This window comes from Trichechus manatus, unplaced genomic scaffold (genome assembly GCF_000243295.1).
Source record: "Trichechus manatus latirostris isolate Lorelei unplaced genomic scaffold, TriManLat1.0 scaffold00048, whole genome shotgun sequence".
Lineage (NCBI taxonomy): Eukaryota > Metazoa > Chordata > Mammalia > Sirenia > Trichechidae > Trichechus > Trichechus manatus.
The window spans coordinates 3,888,311-3,908,358 of record NW_004443984.1 but is presented as its reverse complement, the minus strand read 5'-3'; the positions used below and the strand labels follow the sequence as shown (position 1 = coordinate 3,908,358).

Below are 20,048 nucleotides of genomic sequence, written 5' to 3'. Positions count from 1 at the left end.
AGGGGGCGCGACCGGGGAGACTCGGGTGGGCCGGGGCGTGGGGGCGGGATGGAACGTTCGGCCGCCGGCTCGCAGAGGGACCGGGAACCGGGGATAGACGGGGTGGGGGTGGGGACAAGGGACAGAGATGGAAGGGCCCGCTGGGGGCTCAGAGGGTGGGCGGGCAGAGGAGCAACGGCCAGCAGGGGATGGAAAGTTGGCCTGGAGAAGGACTTTATGAGGATGGGAAGGAGGCCGGTCAGTCAGCGAGCGAGCGAGTGGGAGAGGGCTGTTCTATGGGTTGGGGGAAGTCACGGGCTCCAGCTGTGCCTCTTCCAGGGCATAGGTAGGCCCTGGAGGGGGATGTGGACAGAAAGGGGCAAAGGAGACCAAGACTGACTAGAGCTGGGATGACAGAGTTGGAAGCACAGAGGGAGGAAGGTGACAGGACTGGCCCTGTGTGAGGCCTGGAGGGGCGGGTCCAGAGGGATGACTTGAACAGCGGACAGCAGCTGAAGGCATAGAGTGAAGATGGGACCTAGAGAGTCTGGAAGGGGTACTGGGAAGCTGGGGGAAGTGGGGAGGGGCTCAGGAGAGGACCATGGGGGAAAGAACAGGGTGAAGCAGGGATGGCCTGGCTGGAAGGGGGACTGGGGAAGATGGGGCAGACCAGGAGGGGACCCTTAGAGAGTGGACAGTGGATGAAGGCCCAGAGTGAAGCAGGGACTAGGAGGGATTGGGTAGGGGGTTGGAAGGACTCTGAGGGCAGTTCAGAGATGACATTTGGACAGACGGACTAGAGGTATTGAAAGACCTCAGGAAGATGGTTAGGGGAGCCCCACCATCAGCTGTCACCTGGGGTTGGAAGCATCTACCCATTTGGGGTCAGGAAGACTTGGGAATCCAACTGGTGCTCAGGTGTGCCCTTTTTCCCAAGCAGGAATCAGCACTGAAGGCCCTGGGCACAGAAGGCCTCTTTCTCTTCTCTTCCTTGGACACCGACCGAGATATGTACATCAGCCCTGAGGAGTTCAAACCCATTGCTGAGAAGCTGACAGGTACCAGCAGAGGCTGGGGAAGGGGGAGCCCAAGGCGCTGCCCTCAGCCTCTTGGCAGCTGTGTCTTCACAGCCAAGGAGAAGCAGCGGCCTGAAGCAGAAGGAAGATTGTGGGCTTTGGTTTCTCTGGGCTCTGCCACTTTCTAGCTGGGAGCTTGGACACGCTGCTTCAGCCCCCCAAACCTGTTTTCCGCCCATGTGAAGAGAATGCTAGTTCACATTCTTTGGCCACCTCCTTGATGGCAGACATCATCTGAAGCACTTTATGTGTGTTACCTCTTTAATCTTCACAATAGCCCTGGGAGATGGACACTATCATGCCCCCCGTGGTTACAGTTTGGGAAACTGAAGCACAGGAAATTAACCAGCTTGCCCAAGCTAGAAAGGTTTAGACCTAGGATTAGAACCGGAGCCATCTGGCGCCAGAGTCCTACACCAGCTCACAGCTTTGAGGGTTAAGCGCTCGGCTGCTAACTGAAAGGTTGGTGATTCAAACCCACCCAGCAGTTCTGTGGAAGAAAGACCTGGCGATCTGCTTCTATAAAGATTATAACCTAGAAAACCCTAAGGGGCAGTTCTGCTTTGTTACGTGGGGCTCCTGTGAGTTAGAATCAACTCAGCAGCTCACAACAACAACAGGTACTAATATTATTACTAAGTATTAAACTCTGCTTAGGTGCTGTCAGATTCCCATCCCATTCTTGCTATCCATTTTTGCCTAGATATAATCAGCGATTTGTTTTCAAAGATGAGGGGCTGAAATATTTGAATGAATTATAAAATGCTTTTCTCACTGCCCCTCTCCCACACCCCAACCTCTGTCTCCATTGCCCTGTAATTTGTTGTGACATTCCTTAAACTGATGAGCTGGGGCACCTACTTGTCACCAAATTGCCTGGTTCAAGTAAGCCAGTAGATGGGAGAGACAAGAACAAGAGACCCCAGCTGCTCTCAGCCACCTAAAAATAAAAGAAGCCCATGATGGGCTTTCTGTGTTTCAGGGGATGTGTCAGGTAGGTCAGCCACCTGCTGGCCCAGTGACCTGTTGTCACTGCCAGAGGAGGAAGGTCATGTGGAAAATGCTAATTGGCTGGAGTGGGTGTGTGTCAGTGTCTCTTGGTGGCAGTCAGTTCTGTCATGAAAGCAGACAGGCAGGTAAACAGGTCACCCCTTGTGGATCTGCTTGTACTTCTTAGCATTATTTTGCATACACTTCTCCGAGCATCCACGCAGGCTACTTCCTTGCCCTTTTTTGTGGCCAGAGAGTGAGAGCGTCCTGATAGTGACATATTGGCAAAGCTTGCTGGGCTTGGAGACGCTTTTAATTTTTTTCTCATAAATCTTTTTCTCCAACATGGGAGAATAATCTCTCCCTCCTTTACCTCCAATGCCACTCTGAGTGCAAAACAGGACCAAGTGCTGGGAAGTCAAAAGGCTAAAAAAACTCTAATCCAAGCAGGAAATAGAGGCCAGTTGGTGGAGTTATGAGTGTTTTTAATTTTCTGCATTATAAAGTACTTTAAATTTTTACAGATTGTCTACAATGAGCAAATATTACATATAAATCAGGAAATAACATTTTTATTAGAAAACCAAAGGACTGTAAAATGCTGGGTATCATTATTAATAATTACCTGTGGTAACAATAAAATAATTGAATATGCAAGACAGACTAATCACCCTGCATTTCCTTATTGCTCCCTTCCTCTGAGGTTTCTGGGTTACTGATTCAGAAAGTTTCGCTGCATTGACTTACAACTGCAGAAATAACAGTGATTCGTTAGAACAGAGATTTGCATCAGGAGCCACTAGGGACTGCTAATTAAACGTGCAGTGTCCTCGTTCCAAGCCCTAAAGGTTCTGATTCGTAGGTCTGAGGTGGAGTCTGGATGCCTGTAATTTAAAAGGGCATTCTGGGTGATTCTGTTGACTCCAGGTTAAGAACTGCTTTTAATGCATTCATTCAGCCAGCCAGTCAGTCAGTCAACAAACACCTAGTATCGTCTCTGTATCACAAACTGTGCCAAGCCCTGAGAGAGTGGACATAGCAAGACTCACCCCTGTTTTATTCTATTATATGCATCCAGGGGCCCCACCGTTTTGAACTGGGTTCTTGTCTCCCTTAAGCCTTCATAGTCATTCCCTCCACACTTGAAAGAGCACTGAGCAGGAAGAGATCTGGGAAATCGAATTCAACCACTGTTAGTTCAGTCCTCCTTGTACAGATGGGGAAGTGGCCCTGGTGGGAAAGGTGCAGCCCATAGTCACCTAGAAAATCAGGGAGAAGCAGGTCTCCTCGTTCCGGAACCAGCACTCTTTCCGTGCCACCAGAGATAGCCTGAATCTGTCTCTTGTTTTTATTACTTTGATTTCCTTGACTGAGTTCCTCTCTGAGCAGCCATTGGTTTTTTCACCAGGTCCCAATGACAGGGACAGGAATGGTAGTATTGTCTCCTTTTTTCATGTACAAAAAGCAGAGAGGCTAAATGATTTATCCCAGTTGTTGTTGTCATTGATTCTGACTCATGGTGACCTCGTGTGTGCAGAGTAGAACTGTGCTCCATAGGGTTTTCAAGGCTGTGAACTTTCAGACGCAAATCGCCAGGCCTGTCTTCCCAGACTCTTCTGGGTTGGTTTGAACCACCAACCTTTCAGCTAGTAGTCGAGCGCTTAACTGTTTGCACCACCCAGGGAACCCTGGCTTGTCCCAAAGAGCCCAGGAAATGGAGCCAACCTTAACTAAGGGACTGGGCGGAGGTTGCCTGGCCCAGTGTGTTTTCAGCTCCATGCCCCAGAAAGTTGCTTCTCTCTTTCGTGGGAATCCCAGCAGCTGGAAACAGCAGCTGCTTGCCTGGGTGCTACCGTTAGTGGGCCCAGCATGGCTTTATCACAAACTTGGTTTGGAGAACAAAGGACATGGAACAGTTGGGAATAGCCTTTCTGCAGCCAGCCAGCCTGGCCTGGTAGGAAGAACCCAGGTTGGAGACAGAAGAATTAGGTAGGAGCCCCAGCTCTGTGACTCCCCACCTTGGTTAATAGTAAGACAGCTGAAGTTTATTATGGGCTTACTCTGTTCAGGCCCAAAGCTAAGCACTTTACATAGATTATCTCATTTAATCCATATAACAAGCCACTGGCCAACGGTCACACAGCCACTGAGTGGTGGGGCTGGGATTTGAATCCAGATCAGTCTGACTCAGAGCCTCTGAGAACACAGCCCTTGAGAGCTTATCCGCCTCAGGAAGAGGGTCGTGGTTGAGCATCTGTTTGAATCCTGACTCCCCCACTAACCTAGCTCTGTGACTTCGGGGAAGTCACTTCACCTCTGTGAGCCTCCACTTTCTCATCTGGGAACCAGAGTTGGCAATAATGTTATCTCCCTAACAGGGCTATTGTGAAACTAAAATGTGATACATACTGTGTGTTACTTTGGTGGTTGTTAATTCCACCCCGCCCCAACCTGAGCCTGGTGCCCTTAATCACTAGGCCAGTGTGGGTGCCCAGAAAGAAGCGAGGCCTTGCAGCCTGAGGGCAGGGCCCTCCCGCGATCTGTGTCTCCCAGGGTCAACTCCTGCGACCAGTTATGAGGACGAGGAGCTACCCCCAGACCCCAGCGAGGAGACGCTCACCATAGAGGCCCGATTCCAGCCTCTGCTCCCGGAGAGCATGACCAAGAGCAAAGATGGGTTCCTGGGGGTGAGTTGGGGTTAGGCAGGATGGGGCCCCCATGGGTGGGACACAGACAGTAGCCTGGATCACTGGGTCACTGGGGTGCACTCCCCTGAGGACCAGTCTGCGCTCAGTCCGTCCATCCTTCCATCTCTCCTTCCTTCCTTCATCAGCCATCCACTGTGCCCAGCCCAAGGGTCCAGAAGTGGAGTGATGCTGTCCTTGCTCCCAGTACACAGTCTGGTGGGGGAGGCAGGAGAGAAGCAGGAGCCTCTAACCTGGGGGGACGGGTAGGGGAAGGGGGAACTGGGATGATGTTCTGGAGGGAGTGACAAATGACACAGACTGAGGATGAGGAGGGCTTAGCCTGGTAACGGCACGGAGGCAACAGCAAGTGCAGGAGAGAGCCTAAAGCAGCCGCCTCACAGATTGTAATGATTACTTTCTGCAAGTCTCTGTCTCCCCGCAGGCCATGAGTTTCTAGGCGGCAAGGCCCACATCTTACACATCAGTGTACCCCAGGCCCCTAGCCCGAGGCCTGGCCCCTGCTCTGTTGCACTCAGATGATATAGACCTGAGGGTCCGCCCCTGGCAGGGTGCTGAAGGGTGGGAGGGCCCCTGAGAAGGCAGCCCCTCTGCCCACTCTTCCTATGGGAGGTAGACCATCCATCTTTACCAGCCCCTCCCCCACCCAAGGCCCTTGGACAAGGTCTCATACCTATCCCAGGTCGTGAGCATCCCCAGCCCTCTTGCCTTTCTTCCCAATCACCACACTTCCTTCCAGCTGTGAGCCTTCTCATATGCTGTTCCTTCTCTGCCAAGAACAGCATTTTCTCTTTGCCTAGTGTACATCTACTCAGCCTTTATATCTCAGCTGAAATGTCACTTCAGCATGAACACAGGCCAGAAGGCAGAAAGTGGCAGGCCTGGTCAACCGAGGGCTGGACCCAGGGCATGTGGGGCCCATGTGGGGGCATCCTGGCCAGTGGGGCTGGAAGGGAAGTTGCCCAACTACAAAGCGCCTTGGTGGCTGGGCTTGGGGCTTGGTTCTGCAGAGCAAGAAACCACGGCCGATTCTGCAGTAAGAGAGTTCCCTCATCAGATCTGTGCTCCCCAGGCTGATGGCTGGTGTTGAGGGAGGGATGCTGGGGAGATTTGGGAAGGCCAGTCCCTGGGAGGGAGGAGGAGAGGTTGGCAGGCTTAGGGGCGGCAGCAGTGATGGAGCAGAAGGGCAGAGGGATAACGGATGATGGGAACTGAAGAAAGGGTGGGGCGGGGCTGCTGATGGAAAGTAGGTGGGAGGAGTTGAGGTGACTCCTGGGCATCTGGCTGATAACCAGAGGGGAGTGGGTCTGGTGGCAAGAGAATGAGATCAGTTTGGGTGTGCTGAAGTTGAGGAACCTGGGGGACGTCCAGGTGGAGAGTCCAGCCAAGTGGTTTGAAACACGGGTTTGAGCTTGTGCAGAAAGATCTGGGGGTGGCCATGGGTTGAGTGGGATGGGTTTGGGTGGGTTTGGGGGTGATGGGCCCAGAGTGGTGGTTAAAGCTAAGGGAACAGATGAGTCCCCCACAGAGCAGCAAGCAGAGCGGAGGGCAGGGGGGTTGGAGCAGGGCCTGGGATGCACCTGTATTTATGTGGGGAGACAACAGGAGCAGAGCCCCACAGAGCCTGGCTCCCTTCTGGGGCAGCTCCTTGCTTGGGGTGGCTAGCCATGAGCAGCGTCCAGCAAGCGAGTGGATTGGCGGGTGGGCAGGCATAGCCAGCCCTGCTCTGAAAACCTGCCTGTTAAATCCCTCACAGTGGGACCTCCTCGCACTTCCTGCTGCTCCCACTTCCCACTGAGCCTGGGGCCTCAGCTGCCCTAGAAGTGGGGAGGGCGAGGGAGCCTGCTGCTGCCAAGACTGGGACAGCATCACTGAGGGGGCCAGGTACACACTGTCCGGTGGCTGATACCTCATGGAGGACCGGTTCCTACCTGCACCCCAGAAGGGCAGGGAGCAGCTTCTGAGGGTGGAGCTTTTACAAAAGCATCCTGCTTGCTCCAGGGTCCCGCCTCTGCCCAGGCTGAGGTGTGGACAGCCCTGTCAGTTTCCAGTGCTGATTGTCTCCTGCCTGTTGAGTCATCAGACAGAACAGGTGGGCTACTGATGAGGAAAAGAGCTTCGGGAGGCCTCTTGCCGTGAGTGCACGGCCAGCGTGCGGCAGGCTGCACTGGAAGCGGGGGGGGGGGGGGGTGCTCTCTGGGCTGGCCTTCCCCTCCCTCTGTGGTCATCTCACCCTGTTCTTGCCTCTAGAAGTTTCACCCCTCCCTCAACAGACTTAGCTCCAAATCCAAACTCTGATTTCCTCAATGGGACTGTCAACCTCCGGGGAGGGATTAGGAGCCGAATTCGAGGCTAAGGTGTGGGGGCGAGGAAGCTAGGCAGGGCTGTGGCACGCAGGCTTGGTCTTCGTCTTCCAGCTTATGCCAAGGAGTGCAGGCAGGAATGAGTGCAGCCTGGGAGCCTTCTGACTAGGAAGAAGCAGAAGCAGTCAGAGGGCTGGGGCAGGGGAGAGGGCCATGAGCCTTGGCTCTGGCAAGACAATGCCAAGCATGTGGCCCTCACCAGGGCAGGAGACTCCTCGGGCTCCCTCTCCTCCCTGGGCTTTTAGGCCAGCTCAGGGTTCAGAGGAGACTCCACCTACTCATGACCACACCATACCAGTTGCTGCAAAGTCAGTGCCAACTCACTGAGACCCCATGTGTGTCAGAGTAGAACTGTGCTGCATAGGGTTTTCAATGGCTGATGTTTCGGAAGTAGATTGCCAGGCCTTTCTTCTGAGGTACCTCTGGGCAGAGTCGAACCACCAACCTTTTGGTTACCAGCTGAGTGCGTTAACTGTTTGCACCACCCAGGGGCTCCTATCATGGACCAGGGGACTCCAAAGTCATGGTTGGCAGTGTCCCCAGTCTTCGGCTTTCCCCTGCCCCAGGTTTCCCATCTGGCCCTGTCCGGCCTCCGTAACTGGACCACCGCAGCCTCACCAAGAGCAGTGTTCGCCGCCCGTCACTTCTGGCCGTTCCTCCCTCCTCCGGGCCAGGTGAAGCTGGGCGAGCCCTGGTGGATTATCCCCAGTGAGCTGAGCATCTTCACTGGCTACTTGTCCAACAACCGCTTCTACCCACCGCCGCCCAAGGGCAAGGAGGTGAGGGCAGCCTGTGGTGAGACGCAGGGCCCCTTTGCCCCTGCCCAAGTCCAACCAGTGCCCCCTCCCGGTCTGCTGCTGGACCCCCAGCATAAGCCCTGCCCCACCTACTTCCCTGTTTCCCCTCTGGACCCACCCTCACAGGCCCCTGGGTCTCTCTTCTGGGCCAGCAAGCCAGCCTGGTCTCCACTCCCCTCCCCCAGGTCATCATCCACCGGCTCCTGAGCATGTTCCACCCTCGGCCTTTCGTGAAGACCCGCTTTGCCCCCCAGGGTGCTGTCGCCTGCCTGACCGCCATCAGTGACTTCTACTACACTGTGATGTTCCGGTGAGTCACCCTCGCCACCCCCATCCTTGCCTCCCACCCGAGCCTGGGGCCCTAGGGCACCAGAGGAACCTCAGGAAGGGAATGGCACTGGGAGGGGCCGGACTCAAAGCCCCCAGCTCCACCACTTACCATCCCGTGGTCTTGGGCCAGCAGCTTTGGCTCTCTAAGCCTCAGTTTCCTCATAGGGCATGTGAGGGTTCACTGGAAGGAGGTGTGGAAAGTGCTTAGCCCAGGCCTGATGGCCATGATTGTGTCACCAGCCCAGAAGGTGGGTGAACGATACCTGTGGTACCAGGTCACACACGACCTAGAGAGGCTATGGGAGCCCAGAGAAGGGTCAAGGCATGGCTTCTGGAGCAGGCAGCTTGAGGACTAGGCCTTGAAGGATGGGCAGCATTGGAGGGTCTCGTACTCTCTCCCTGCCCCAAACACCCTCCTTTCTTCCCCTCCCCCATGTGATAGTCTGGCCTCCTTCCCCAGGTTCCCAGCCTTTGGGGAAAGAAGTGGGAGGGTGGGCTCTGGCTCAGCAGGGGACCTGCTGACGGCTGGCTGCCTTCCCCACAGGATCCACGCCGAGTTCCAGCTCAGCGAGCCGCCCAACTTCCCCTTCTGGTTCTCCCCTGGCCAGTTCACCGGCCACATCATCCTGTCCAAAGACGCCACCCATGTCCGCGACTTCCGGCTCTTCGTGCCCAACCACAGGTGGGAGCCTTGGCCCAGCCCTGGCACCCTGCTATAATCTACCCTACCCCTCAGTTCCAGGAGATTAGAAGCAAGGGGTCCCCAGAGGCCCCCACAGTCGACTGCCATTCCTTTGCTACCCAGAGCTACCCCTCTTGGAAGGAACCTGGACCCCCTCTTGGAGGAGCCCGGAGCTGTTGCTCCCCACCCAGAGGCAGCAGAGGTGATCATTCCATCATCTGTTTCTCAGGTGCTGTGTGGGCCGGGCCCTGCACTGTACCTGGGACCCAGTGCAGCTACAAACAGACCCTCCCTGAAGCTGGTGCCTCCCTGCCCTCATACTGCTGACAGACAGACCTTGAAAACAGCCATAACCACGGCCTGCTCATGCTACCCTAGGAGGAGCCAGCATGTGGGCAGGGACCCAGCTGGTCGGGGTCCAAGAAGACTTCCCAGAGGAAGCGACATCTAAGCAGACCCCTGGGGGATGAGGAAGGTTAGCTAGGCGAAGGGGACAGCACACACAAAGGTCTGAGGATAGACCCCCCCTCAGCCGCAGGTGCTACCACACAGCCTCACGGGGTCTGCTGATGACTCATGCCAGCCTCCTGCTTGCCTTCATGGCCTGCTCAGGGTCTGCCACCTGTCGGGGCAGCAGGGGACCCAGAGAACCCAGCTTCGGGTTTTCTAGATTCCTCCCCAACAACAAATGGCCACATATTGGGCCTGAGTGGCCAGTGTAGGGGCAGGACCTGGGCTGGGAGCCAGAAGGTCCATAGTTAAGTCTCGGCCTTGGCACCAATGGGCTGTGTGGCTGTGAGCAAGATCCTGGCACTCTCCAGACCTGTTTCCTCATCCGCCAGATGGGAGGCTGACTCCTGGCCTGTCTCACCTGCAGGATAGCCTAGAAGGGAAAGCTGCCCCTGGGCAGTGCTGTCACAAGGGAGTTGTAGAAGTTTTGACAGCACCAGGTGATGCTGTCGGAGGGGGTGACACCAAAATCAGGGAGTGACACCAAAATGACTGTCAGTAAACTTTTTGTGCAGTGTTTCAGCATAAATTTATTATTATTTTTTTTATAAAAATATCCCTGTAGTTAGTTATAACAACAAAAAATTTTTTCATAAGCCCAGCTTACATGTTACAGTATACCTACAAGGCTAAAACTGTGCTAATTTAGTTTTTGAACCTTGGAAACCCTGGTGGCGCAGTGGTTAAGAGCCATGGCTGCTAACCAAAAGGTCAGCAGTTCAAATCCACCGGGCGCTCCTTGGAAACTCTATGGGGCAGTTGTACTCCATCCTATAGGGTCACTATGAGTCGGAATCCACTCAGTGGCGATGGGTTTGTTTGTTTTTTCTTTTAATGCGCTCCAGACAGAGCTGTCATTATTACCCAATTACAAGGGCGCTCCGAATCACGTAGTTTCGTTTGCACGTGCTGCAAGCACGGCTATTGTTTTTGTTGCTGCCAGTGTTTTTATAGCGGCTGATTTTGTCAGATTTTCTGGTGTTTTAGCTATAATATTGTAGTATTAGCAGGGGGGGTGATACCCACCCCAGTGATGCCACTGCCCCAGGGAGCAGGCACCGCTTCCTCTCTTTCCCTGAGAGGGCAGGGCAGGGCCATCCTGGGCTGAGTGGGAAGTCCGCGCTGCACTCGTCCTCCCTGTCTTGTGCTCCATGAGGCCCAGCCCAGGGCTGGGGAGGAGGCTGGCCACCAGGCATGTCTGCCTCCAACCCAGTGTTGTTGAGCTGGGGTGGAGAGGACGATGTCCTGGGCTGGATGAGATGGAGGGAGAGAGGGGCAAATGAGTAGCCCCAGGACCAGCTGCCCTGGGCCCATGTCTCAGGACCAGGCAGCAGGGACTCCCAGCTCACCAGGCCCTGCTCCACCTCTCCCAAGGTGAAGTTGATCGGTTGACAGTCCTGGGGCTCCCCCATGTGGCAGATCTTCAGATTGCATGTGATCAGAGCAGACTTCCTGCAGTCTGGAGACCAGCACAGGGAGGACAGTGCTCTGGTTTTCACTCCTTTGTCCTGCAACAAGGCGTTCATGGTCTCTCTGCTTCAGGGGGTCATGGGTGGCACGTGAAACGTGATGTGAAAGTCCTCTGAACTGTAAAAGTGGAGGGTGATGTTGGGGTGCCCTTAGGGAGAGGCAGCCTGGGGAGAGGAAGGGGCCCAGGCTCTGCAGCCAGAATCCCCCTTGCTGAGCCTCAGTGTCCTCATCTGTAAAGTGAGGACAGTAACTGTGGACTTCAGGCTGTTGTGCACCCTCGGTGAGATGAAGCCTGGCACATGGTTAATGGGCTTTGATGACATTCTGCTCTTGTCACCCCCCTTACCCATCCATATCCCAGGTCTCTGAACGTGGATATGGAGTGGTTGTACGGGGCCAGTGAGAGCAGCAATATGGAAGTGGACATCGGCTACATACCCCAGGTGAGCACACAGGTGGTCCCTAACCAGGTAAGAAGGTGGGGCTCAACTACAGGCCCCTGCCACAGGGCCACTCAGCTTCCTGCATCGGGGCCTAGCTGGCAAGTGCTCAGGACAGCCCAGGGCGGAGGACACAGCACCTGGGTTTCTGGAAGCTGCACGTTCCTACACACAATGCCCAGGGTCTGACCTGGGCCTCAGGAAGCAACAGGCAATAGAAGGAGCCCTGGCTGGGCACTCTGGCTCTGTCCCCGACTTACTGCATAGCCGTGACCGAGGCCCTACCCTTTCCTGGGCCTCTGTCTCCCCGTCTCTACAATGGGTGAGGGTCTCTCAGGACCACCTTGAGTATTCTCACCCAGCTCTGAAACATCCCTTACCCACTGACCTCTGGCCCAGATGGAGCTGGAAGCCACGGGCCCCTCAGTGCCCTCTGTGATCCTGGATGAGGATGGCAATGTGATCAACAGCCGCCTGCCCTCGGGGGAGCCCCTCCAGTTTGTGTTTGAAGAGATCAAATGGCACCAGGAGCTGAGCTTGGAGGAGGCCACCCGGCGCCTGGAGGTGACCATGTACCCCTTCAAGAAGGTGAGGCTGGGCAGGCACGTGGGCAGGGGTGATGACAGCCACTGGTGGGGGGTGCTGGGGTCAGGCTCCAAGGTGCTGAGGCTGGGATTTTGGAGGGCATCAGGTGAGCACAGGGATGCTGGAGTATGTGAGCAGCTTGCTGCTGAGGGCATCTCCCTACAGGGCCCAGCCTGGTGCCTGGGGAGCCCCCAGCCCCCCACCCCCACCCCTGCTCCCTGCCACACACACACATATACTACATACTCAGAGCCCCTGAATGGGACCTGGCCTCAGACAGTGGCTTCTATCTGTCTTGGCTTGGCCCCAGGTCAACTACCTGCCGTTCACTGAGGCCTTCGACCGAGCCAAGGCAGAAAACAAGCTGGTGCACTCAATCCTGCTGTGGGGGGCCCTGGATGACCAGTCCTGCTGAGGTGAGGGAGACCAACCAGTTCCAAGAGGGGGTGGGGAGGAGACCTCTTTCGGGGTGTAAGAGGCACCAAGCCATAAGGGACTCAGGACTACATATACAGGGTGGGGCAAGGACTGGGGATTTCTGTGCTGAGCCCAGAGGAAGCTGCTCGTTGCAGTAGAAAGACCCCTGACAGACTGGGTTCAAGTCCTAACTCAGCCATTTCCACTTACCTTTCCTAAGCCTCAGTTTCCTCAGCAATACAGTTACTATACCTATTCCCATCGTGAGAATGGGTGTGAAAGTGCCCTATACTCTGTAAAGTGGTATCCATGTGCAGGAGAGAAAACAACCTCCAAGGCTCGGCTTGCATTCACTTATTCAGAAAATTCACCCAAGGCCTGCTAGGTGCAAAGTTGTCTGGGCACCCAGCAGTGGGTACAGGATGTTCTCACCCAGTCACTCAGCAAACACATTCTGGGCACCTGCTGTGCCCAGCCCCAAGCTAGGTGCTGGAGTGCTGCAGCCAGGAAGTCAGCAGCAGCCCCTGCCCTCAGGAGCATACAGTGTGGTGCAGAAGCCAGACACTGAGTGAATCATCACAAGTGTGGTGAATGTTATACAAGGCGAGGTCCAGGTAGCAAGGAAAGCATGTGACTGGGGGGATCAGGGAAGACATTTAAGTTGAGACTTTGAAGGATGAGTACGAGTTTGTCAAGTGACAGGAGAAAGAGTGTTTCAGATAGAGGAAGCAGTCTATGCAAAGGCCCGGGGGTACAGAGTTCCGTGGATTTAAGAAGCTGTCACTGTCTACAAGTCCCTGGGCCAGGTGGACTCCCCACCCTAAATCTCAACCTAGGATGTCCATATATTATTGTTGTCCATCACAGCTACCATTTATTCAGCACCTACTAAGTGGCAGGCTGCAGAGACCAATCTACAGCCCGTGAGGTTTACCCAAAGCAAGACTGTTGCTGACTGAAAACCCTAGTAAGACATGTGGGGGCACCTCACCCTTCTGGCCTTGGCCTCTCCCTGAACAGGTTCAGGGCGGACTCTCCGGGAGACTGTCCTGGAGAGTTCGCCCATCCTCACCCTCCTCAATGAGAGCTTTATCAGCACCTGGTCCCTGGTGAAGGAGCTAGAGGACCTGCAGGTGAGTGGGCAGGTGGGTGGGGTCCCCGTGAGAGCCACAGGACAATGGTGGGGGCTGAGGTATCAGGAACATGCCCAACTGTCCCCACAGAACAGCCAGGAGAACCCATCCCACAAGAAGCTGGCTGGCCTGCACCTGGAGAAGTACAGCTTTCCCGTGGAGATGATGATCTGCTTGCCCAATGGCACCGTGGTAGGTAACCCCACCACCTGAGCCTAGCCTGGGCCAGGTGCTTTGGGGCAGAGGGAGCAGCAAGGGGCATGGTGTGCAGAGCTCATCAGACTTTGGGCTGGCTTTACCACTTCCTGGCTACAAAACCCTGAGCTAATCTCTCAACCAATCTGAGCCTCAGTTATCCCCATCTATAAAACAGGAATTGTAATGCCCACTCTACCTGCCTCATGCAGGTGTTTGGAAGTTCCCACTAGAAGGGACCACTACAGCACTTTGGAGACCACTTAGCAACGGGCACAGTCCACACATTCCCATGTGGGCCAGACAGGTTCACTGGGTAGAAACATGGACTGGAAGGGAAAGCTCGCCTCAGACTGTTGAGTCAGCCTGGGATGAAAGGAGCAGGGAGGAGCCAGCCAGGAGGCAGGCAGAGAGTTCCAGGAGCCATGCCAGGAGAGGGCCAGAGCCTGAGCCAAGGTTCAAGACCCTGTGTCTCCTCAGGGCCCTTACTCAGCACTCACCAAGTCCTCTCATTGGCTCCTCACCTCAGCTTTGGGAGAGAGATGACCATGAATGCCCATTTTACAAACAAGGAAACTAAGGCTCAAAATGTACAGAGACTTGGCTAAAGTACCACAATTAAAAAGGGCAGCAGGCCTGTGAGGCTCAAGATCTCCTGCTCTTCTGGTCGAAGCTGCCCCTTAGCCTTTAAGCCCCAAGCCAACAGTGGGTTGGTTAGTGTGGGACTAAGGCTGTAGGGTGGTGGCCAGGTTCCCCAGGATCCCAGGGTGAGGAGCAGTGCAGGAACAAGAGCGCTGGCCGGCCCGGGAGATGCGCTCAGCGAGGGCTTGTTGGAGAGGAAGAGGGACCAGCCAGGAGGCTTCTGCTGTCCCAGGCTCAGGGTGAGGAGCACAACCCAGGAGGAAGGGCCTGAGGGAGAGCCAGGCAGCTGCACATGCCCACTGACACCCACCATGGTGGGGCCAGACCAGGGCAGGGCCTTGGGGTCACAGAGATGAGCAGACAGGGCTGGGCCATGAGAACCCCATCTGTCATGCATTCTTTCACTCATTGGTTGTATTGTTTGCTTGCTCACTCATTTGCTCATGTGTCCATATCCCGGGCACCTACTCTGTGCCAGGCCCTGTACACAAAGATAAAGACCCAGCCCTGCCCTTCAGGAGCTCACTGGCTGGAGCAGGAGGGAGATGGGGAAGCAGGCCCTTCAAGTGTCTTGGGCATTTTGATGGAAGTGAGTATGGAATTCAGGAGTCAGGAGAACAGAGGAGAGAGGGGTCAGGTTTGTTTTGGCGGGGGGTAGGTAGGAAGGAGTAAGGAGACCTGTGGCGCAATGGTTAGGTGCTCAGCTGCTCACCAAAAGGTTGGTGGTTCGAACCCATGCAGTGGCTCTGTGGGAGAAAGACCTGGTGATTTGCTTTTGTAAAGATTATAGCCTAGGAATTCCTGTGAGGTTGTTCTACTCTGTCACATGGGGTCACAGTGAGTCGGAATCGACTTGACGGCACCTAACAACAACAAAGCGAGGAGCAGCAGAAAAGATGGAATTACAGGACGTCAGGTTTCCACCCAGTGGGCAGGTGTGGAAGGGCTCTGGTCAGAAGGCCCTGAGCGAGCAGCCGGAAGACAACAGTCAGCCCTTGGGTGGGATTTGGGAGGGGCTTGTAGCTGCAGCTGCCTGTATGTGATCGTTGTGGAACAAAGAGTCAAGGCCTGAGAGGGGCCACTTTTCCCAAGAGAGCTTGAGTGGGCGGGGAGAGGAGGGGCCCAGTGAACTGGGGTAGCCCCTCCCCTGCTTTCCTCACCCACCCTCCTCCCAGGTTCACCACATCAACGCCAACTACTTCCTGGATATCACCTCCATGACGCCCGAGGACGTCGAGAGCAATGTCTTCAGCTTCTCGTCCACCTTTGAAGACCCATCCACGGCCACCTACATGCAGTTCCTGAAGGAAGGGCTCCGGCGAGGCCTGCCCCTCCTCCAGCCCTAGTGTGCCCGCCAGGCCAGTGGGAGCCAGGCTGTCTGGGGGATCTGGAAAGAAAGACCTCCAACCCTGACAGACAGGCCTCCAGCCCCTCACGCCCCAGAGCCAGAGTGGTCCTTGGCACATTTCAGACTTCAGACACTCCCACCCCCACCCCACTCTTGGGCAGCCTTGTGGGGTCCGAGGTCAACTAAGGGTGGCCATCCCAGCTTTGCCCGGTGACAGTGGGCAGACAAAGGGTATCTGGGCTGGCTGGTAGAGTGACCCTCTAGCTTGGGCTGCCACCCTCTCCCCTTCCCTACCCACCTGTCCCTGGACCTCACCACTCAGCCAGACAGTCCAGGCCCCTGTGGGGTGAAGAATAAGGAAGAGTGGGTCCTATGGAGACTGGGCCGCCCCTCTGTCCTTACTTTCACCCCCTGCCCAAAAGAAGCATCAAGAAGCCCCAGCCCACGGGAGCCAGGCTGCCAAAAAATCACTCCTGTTTGTCTGGAGCCTTCTTTCCTGGCCACACCCTGGCTGCCCTCCTGTGCCCAATGTCTCCAGCCTTCTGGAGCCTCTGGGCAAAACCAGGGTCACTCCCCTCCTTCAGAAGTGGAAGTTACATGGTACCCCCTGCTGCTCCTCAAGCCTGGGGCTTGCCACTCAATCTGACCTAATGATAGGACCCCAGAACCGTATCTTGCCACCTGAGGGAGGCCTGCTGCCTGGGGAGGTTTACTGTAAAGTAGGCTTCTGCCCTTATCAAGGGGACCAGCAAGGGGTCCCTGAGGCCCAGGGCCAAGGCACCCCTACCACCTTCCCCAGCACAGAGTCACAGCAGGACTGCTGGATCCAGTATGCCTCAAAATGCCTCCTGCCCCTCACCCTCAACTCTATAGAAGTACAGTCCAGCCAAAGAACTCAGCCTCCCCTAGAGCTGGCACTGTCCCGGCCATCCAAGGCGGCCCCCCAGCATGTCCACCTTCAGGTGGCCGATGACACTCCTTGGGGGCGTCCACATCCTGAGCCACTGATCACAGCCAGTCTGTTTTTTATATGTGCCGAAAAGTGTTTCTATGTGAACTTTCTCACAGTTTGTATGTATTTTTGATAACACCAGTGCTGAGGAGAAAGAAGGGAGCGACGGTTTCCCCAAGCAGCTGCCCCATGACGGCTGGATCTGAAATCCTAGATGGACCCGGCTTGACGTCTTTGCAGCTGCACCTCTGGGAAGAAATCTCTCTCTCCTGTCTCCTCCTCTGGCTTTTTAAAAACATTCCTCAGAGGATCAGTGCACCCCAGCCCTATCCTTGTCCTCCACTGGGTTGTCATGAGGGCCTTGGGGCCACGCTGCACGCCCAGCCCTCAGGCCAGGGGCTCACTCTTAAACCCGGCAGGGGAAGGAGAGCAGGCATTTCATCTCCCATCTGCCAAGTTCCCGTTTGCCCTTGCCCTCGAAGCATGCACGTTGAGGCATCCTTACAACCAATCTTGGTCTCAATTTTGTATCAAATTGTAATATAGCCAGTCATGAAGAACCTTCTCTATCTGAGGCAGTTTGCTGGGATTACAAGTATTTCTCATTTCATCCTCCCAGCAAACCTGTGAGATGGAAGTGACTTGTTCCCATTTTGTAGATGAAGAACTGAGGCTCAGGGAAATGAAGTGAAAGATCACCCAGTGTTAGATTCAAACTCACATGTGACTCTGAAGCTCGTGTCTTGTTTTGGAGGTGTTTTGTACTGCATCCCCACTTCCTTCACCTGCTTGCTTTCACTGAGGTGGAAAGGAAAGCCTTTCAAACCGAAATGTCTCACTCCCCTCTGATCTCAGATCAAACAAGCCATGAGCCAGCAACTGAGCCAGGCTTTGTATCCTGGGAGACCGTGCTATCCAGGCCCCTTACAGGGAGGGAGGGCACCTAAGCCTATCTCAGTGCCTCCACGATCTCGTTAGAGGTGGGTGACGGTAGCCCATCCGATGAGCCACCCAGTGTCATCAGAGGGACTACCCAGCATCAGCAGACTCAGCCTCTCCACCCCAGCAAGCTCTCACCTTCATGCTGCTCCAGGAGGGCTGACGCCACATGGAGTGACCCTTGTCCCATGGCCTCCAGGCCTGCCCCACTTTCCCATTAAGGTGTTGATTTCTTAGGCTTTCTGCATCCTCATCTGATGCCTCTGTGTGTCCCCCACTGTGCCTTGAGGCACATGGTGGCTGAGGGCTCCCAGCTGCCCTCTTGTGGCCCCTCTGCTGTCCCCAACATGTCCTATAATAAAGTTGGAGAGCCTAAGGTTGTTTTGAGTGCCTTTCCTTTGAGCAAGAAGTTGTTCATTCTGTTCTTCCATGGTCTGACTCCCTCCCCTGTTGGGATTGGCTTGGCAGATGGACAAGGCAGTGCAGATTTGAGCTGGAATGCCTTTGGGGACTATCTTATCTGTCATCAGAGGGCTGGAGTGACTTGTCTAAAATAAGTTTGTGATAGGCCCCGTACAACTATTTTGAGATGGTACAGAGATGGCATCTCACGGGCTAACTGCAGCCAGTGGATAGTGGCTGCCTGGTTCTGTGTTGAGAAAGATTCCGAAGTCAAACCCAGTGTCTCAGGCTAGGTTCCCTGGAAGCAGAGCCTGAGACAGGCGTTAGAGCATGTGTGATTTTTTGAGTGAGTGCACTTCAGGAAAAAACCCATAAAAGGAGTGAAGCTGGATAGGGAAGGGAAAAATGCTGAGCAGGGGTACAGTCTCAAACCTAGCCCTGGCCTGATTCACAGGGGAAGGGCCCTGGAGCATATATCGCATGGCAGCTGAGGCATTGAGCCAAACTTTTGTCCCCATATCTGTCAGTCATTGGCTTAGGGGTGGAGTAAGTTCCCAGGCTAGGGGACTCTATCCTCCCTCCAGCCAAGGGCAATTTTCTGGAGAAAAATTGGGTTCAGCTGGGGGATGGATGGGTTCACTGGCTGGGTAAAGGCAGCTGGATGGGGCACTAAAACCGCATCTACCACACCCAGGATAGAATGCTAGTTTGCAACATCTACGGCCCGGGAGAGGGGAGCAACAATTACAGCAACAAATCTGCCACCCTAGAAGTCAACTTTCGTCCTTTGAAACAATGGTGGGGATCAGGTGGGACAATCTCTGAGGTCTCCGGCCGGGACAAGCGACATAATTTGTAGGGCCCAGTACAAAGTAAGAGTCCAGTGCAAAATGAAAATGTGGGGCCCTTGTTAAAAAATTTTTAATAATTTCAAGCTGGTGACAGCAGAGCATTAAACCAACCATGAGGCCTTTCCGAGCATGGGGCTCTGTGTGACTGCGTAGGTGGTTGGCCCAAAAAGCTGGCCCTGTCCCTAGCCGACTAGGATTGCAGGCTTTGGGACCAAGGAGCCAGGCATAGCCCTCTGCTGAGGACACAGGAGGAGATGTGACTCAGGAACTGGATGTCATGGAGCTCAAACTATGAGGGTTCAGGCACAAGGAGGGAGTGGGTTAGTGAGTGTGGAAGGAATATGGGGCCCCCTCTGAATCTGTTTCCCAATACATAGTACGTAGCATCTTGCCCATCAGTCTACCCATACCATCAACCAATTCTCACTGAGGCCTGCCCTGGGTTGATGGGGCTATAACTGGGCCTTGTTGATGCAGTGGTAAAGAGCTATGGCTGCTAACCAAAAGGTCGGCAATGCGAATCCACCAGCGGATCCTTGGAAACCCTATGGGACAGTTCTACCCTGTCCTGTAGGGTCCTATGAGTTGAAATGGACTTCACAGAATGGGTTTGGTTTGGTTTGTATGTATGTGTAAGAAGCTCTCGTGGCACAGTGGTTAAGCTCTCAGCTAACCAAAAGGAGGTTCGAATCTATCAGCTGCTCTGCTGGAGAAAGATGTGGTCATCTGTTTTGGCAAAGATGACAACTTTGGAAACCCTATGAGGCAGTTCTACTCTGTACTGTAGAGTCGCTACCGTTAGGGGACCCCATGGCCCAGTCACCTCCCTTGCTACATCATGCTCAAAAAAGTTGTTTTTCAAACCCTCTGAAAAGCCCTGGCCAGAACCAGCTCAAACCATCCCAAAGTGGTTAAGCATGGGCAGAACTGATGAAAGTGACCGGCAAGTGACCCAGGGGAAATCCCTGGCCACCACGCATGCCCAGTGACAGAAATCCAGCAGAACTGTCAAACCAAACCCCCACACAAATCTTTTGGGTTTCGTGGACCTCTATTCCCCAAGCACTTCCACTGCGCCTGGATAGTATAATTAAAATTGCCTGTACTTTTAATTAGAGGCGAGCGAAACATTAGCCAATCAGCAACAACTAACCCACCCCTTATCCACCTTTATGTGAATATGTATAACACCCCAAGATCAAGAAACCTATAAAATGTAACTGCCCTTCCCACTCTGGGAAC

At 54.7% G+C, this 20,048-nt stretch overlaps 1 protein-coding gene across 1 annotated transcript in view; it reads left to right on the top strand.

The window, feature by feature from the left end:
- SELENON (selenoprotein N) overlaps positions 1-15,660 on the top strand; it is a 55,278-nt gene extending 39,618 nt beyond the window's left edge. Inside the window, exons 2-12 of the mRNA XM_023732093.1 lie at positions 920-1,037; positions 4,599-4,732; positions 7,680-7,892; positions 8,096-8,220; positions 8,785-8,922; positions 11,264-11,345; positions 11,742-11,930; positions 12,238-12,343; positions 13,365-13,477; positions 13,568-13,669; positions 15,490-15,660. Coding sequence (XP_023587861.1) covers positions 989-1,037; positions 4,599-4,732; positions 7,680-7,892; positions 8,096-8,220; positions 8,785-8,922; positions 11,264-11,345; positions 11,742-11,930; positions 12,238-12,343; positions 13,365-13,477; positions 13,568-13,669; positions 15,490-15,660 — 1,422 coding nt within the window. The 5' untranslated portion in view covers positions 920-988. The remainder of the gene's footprint in view (positions 1-919; positions 1,038-4,598; positions 4,733-7,679; positions 7,893-8,095; positions 8,221-8,784; positions 8,923-11,263; positions 11,346-11,741; positions 11,931-12,237; positions 12,344-13,364; positions 13,478-13,567; positions 13,670-15,489) is intronic.
- The last annotated feature ends 4,388 nt before the right edge of the window (positions 15,661-20,048 follow it).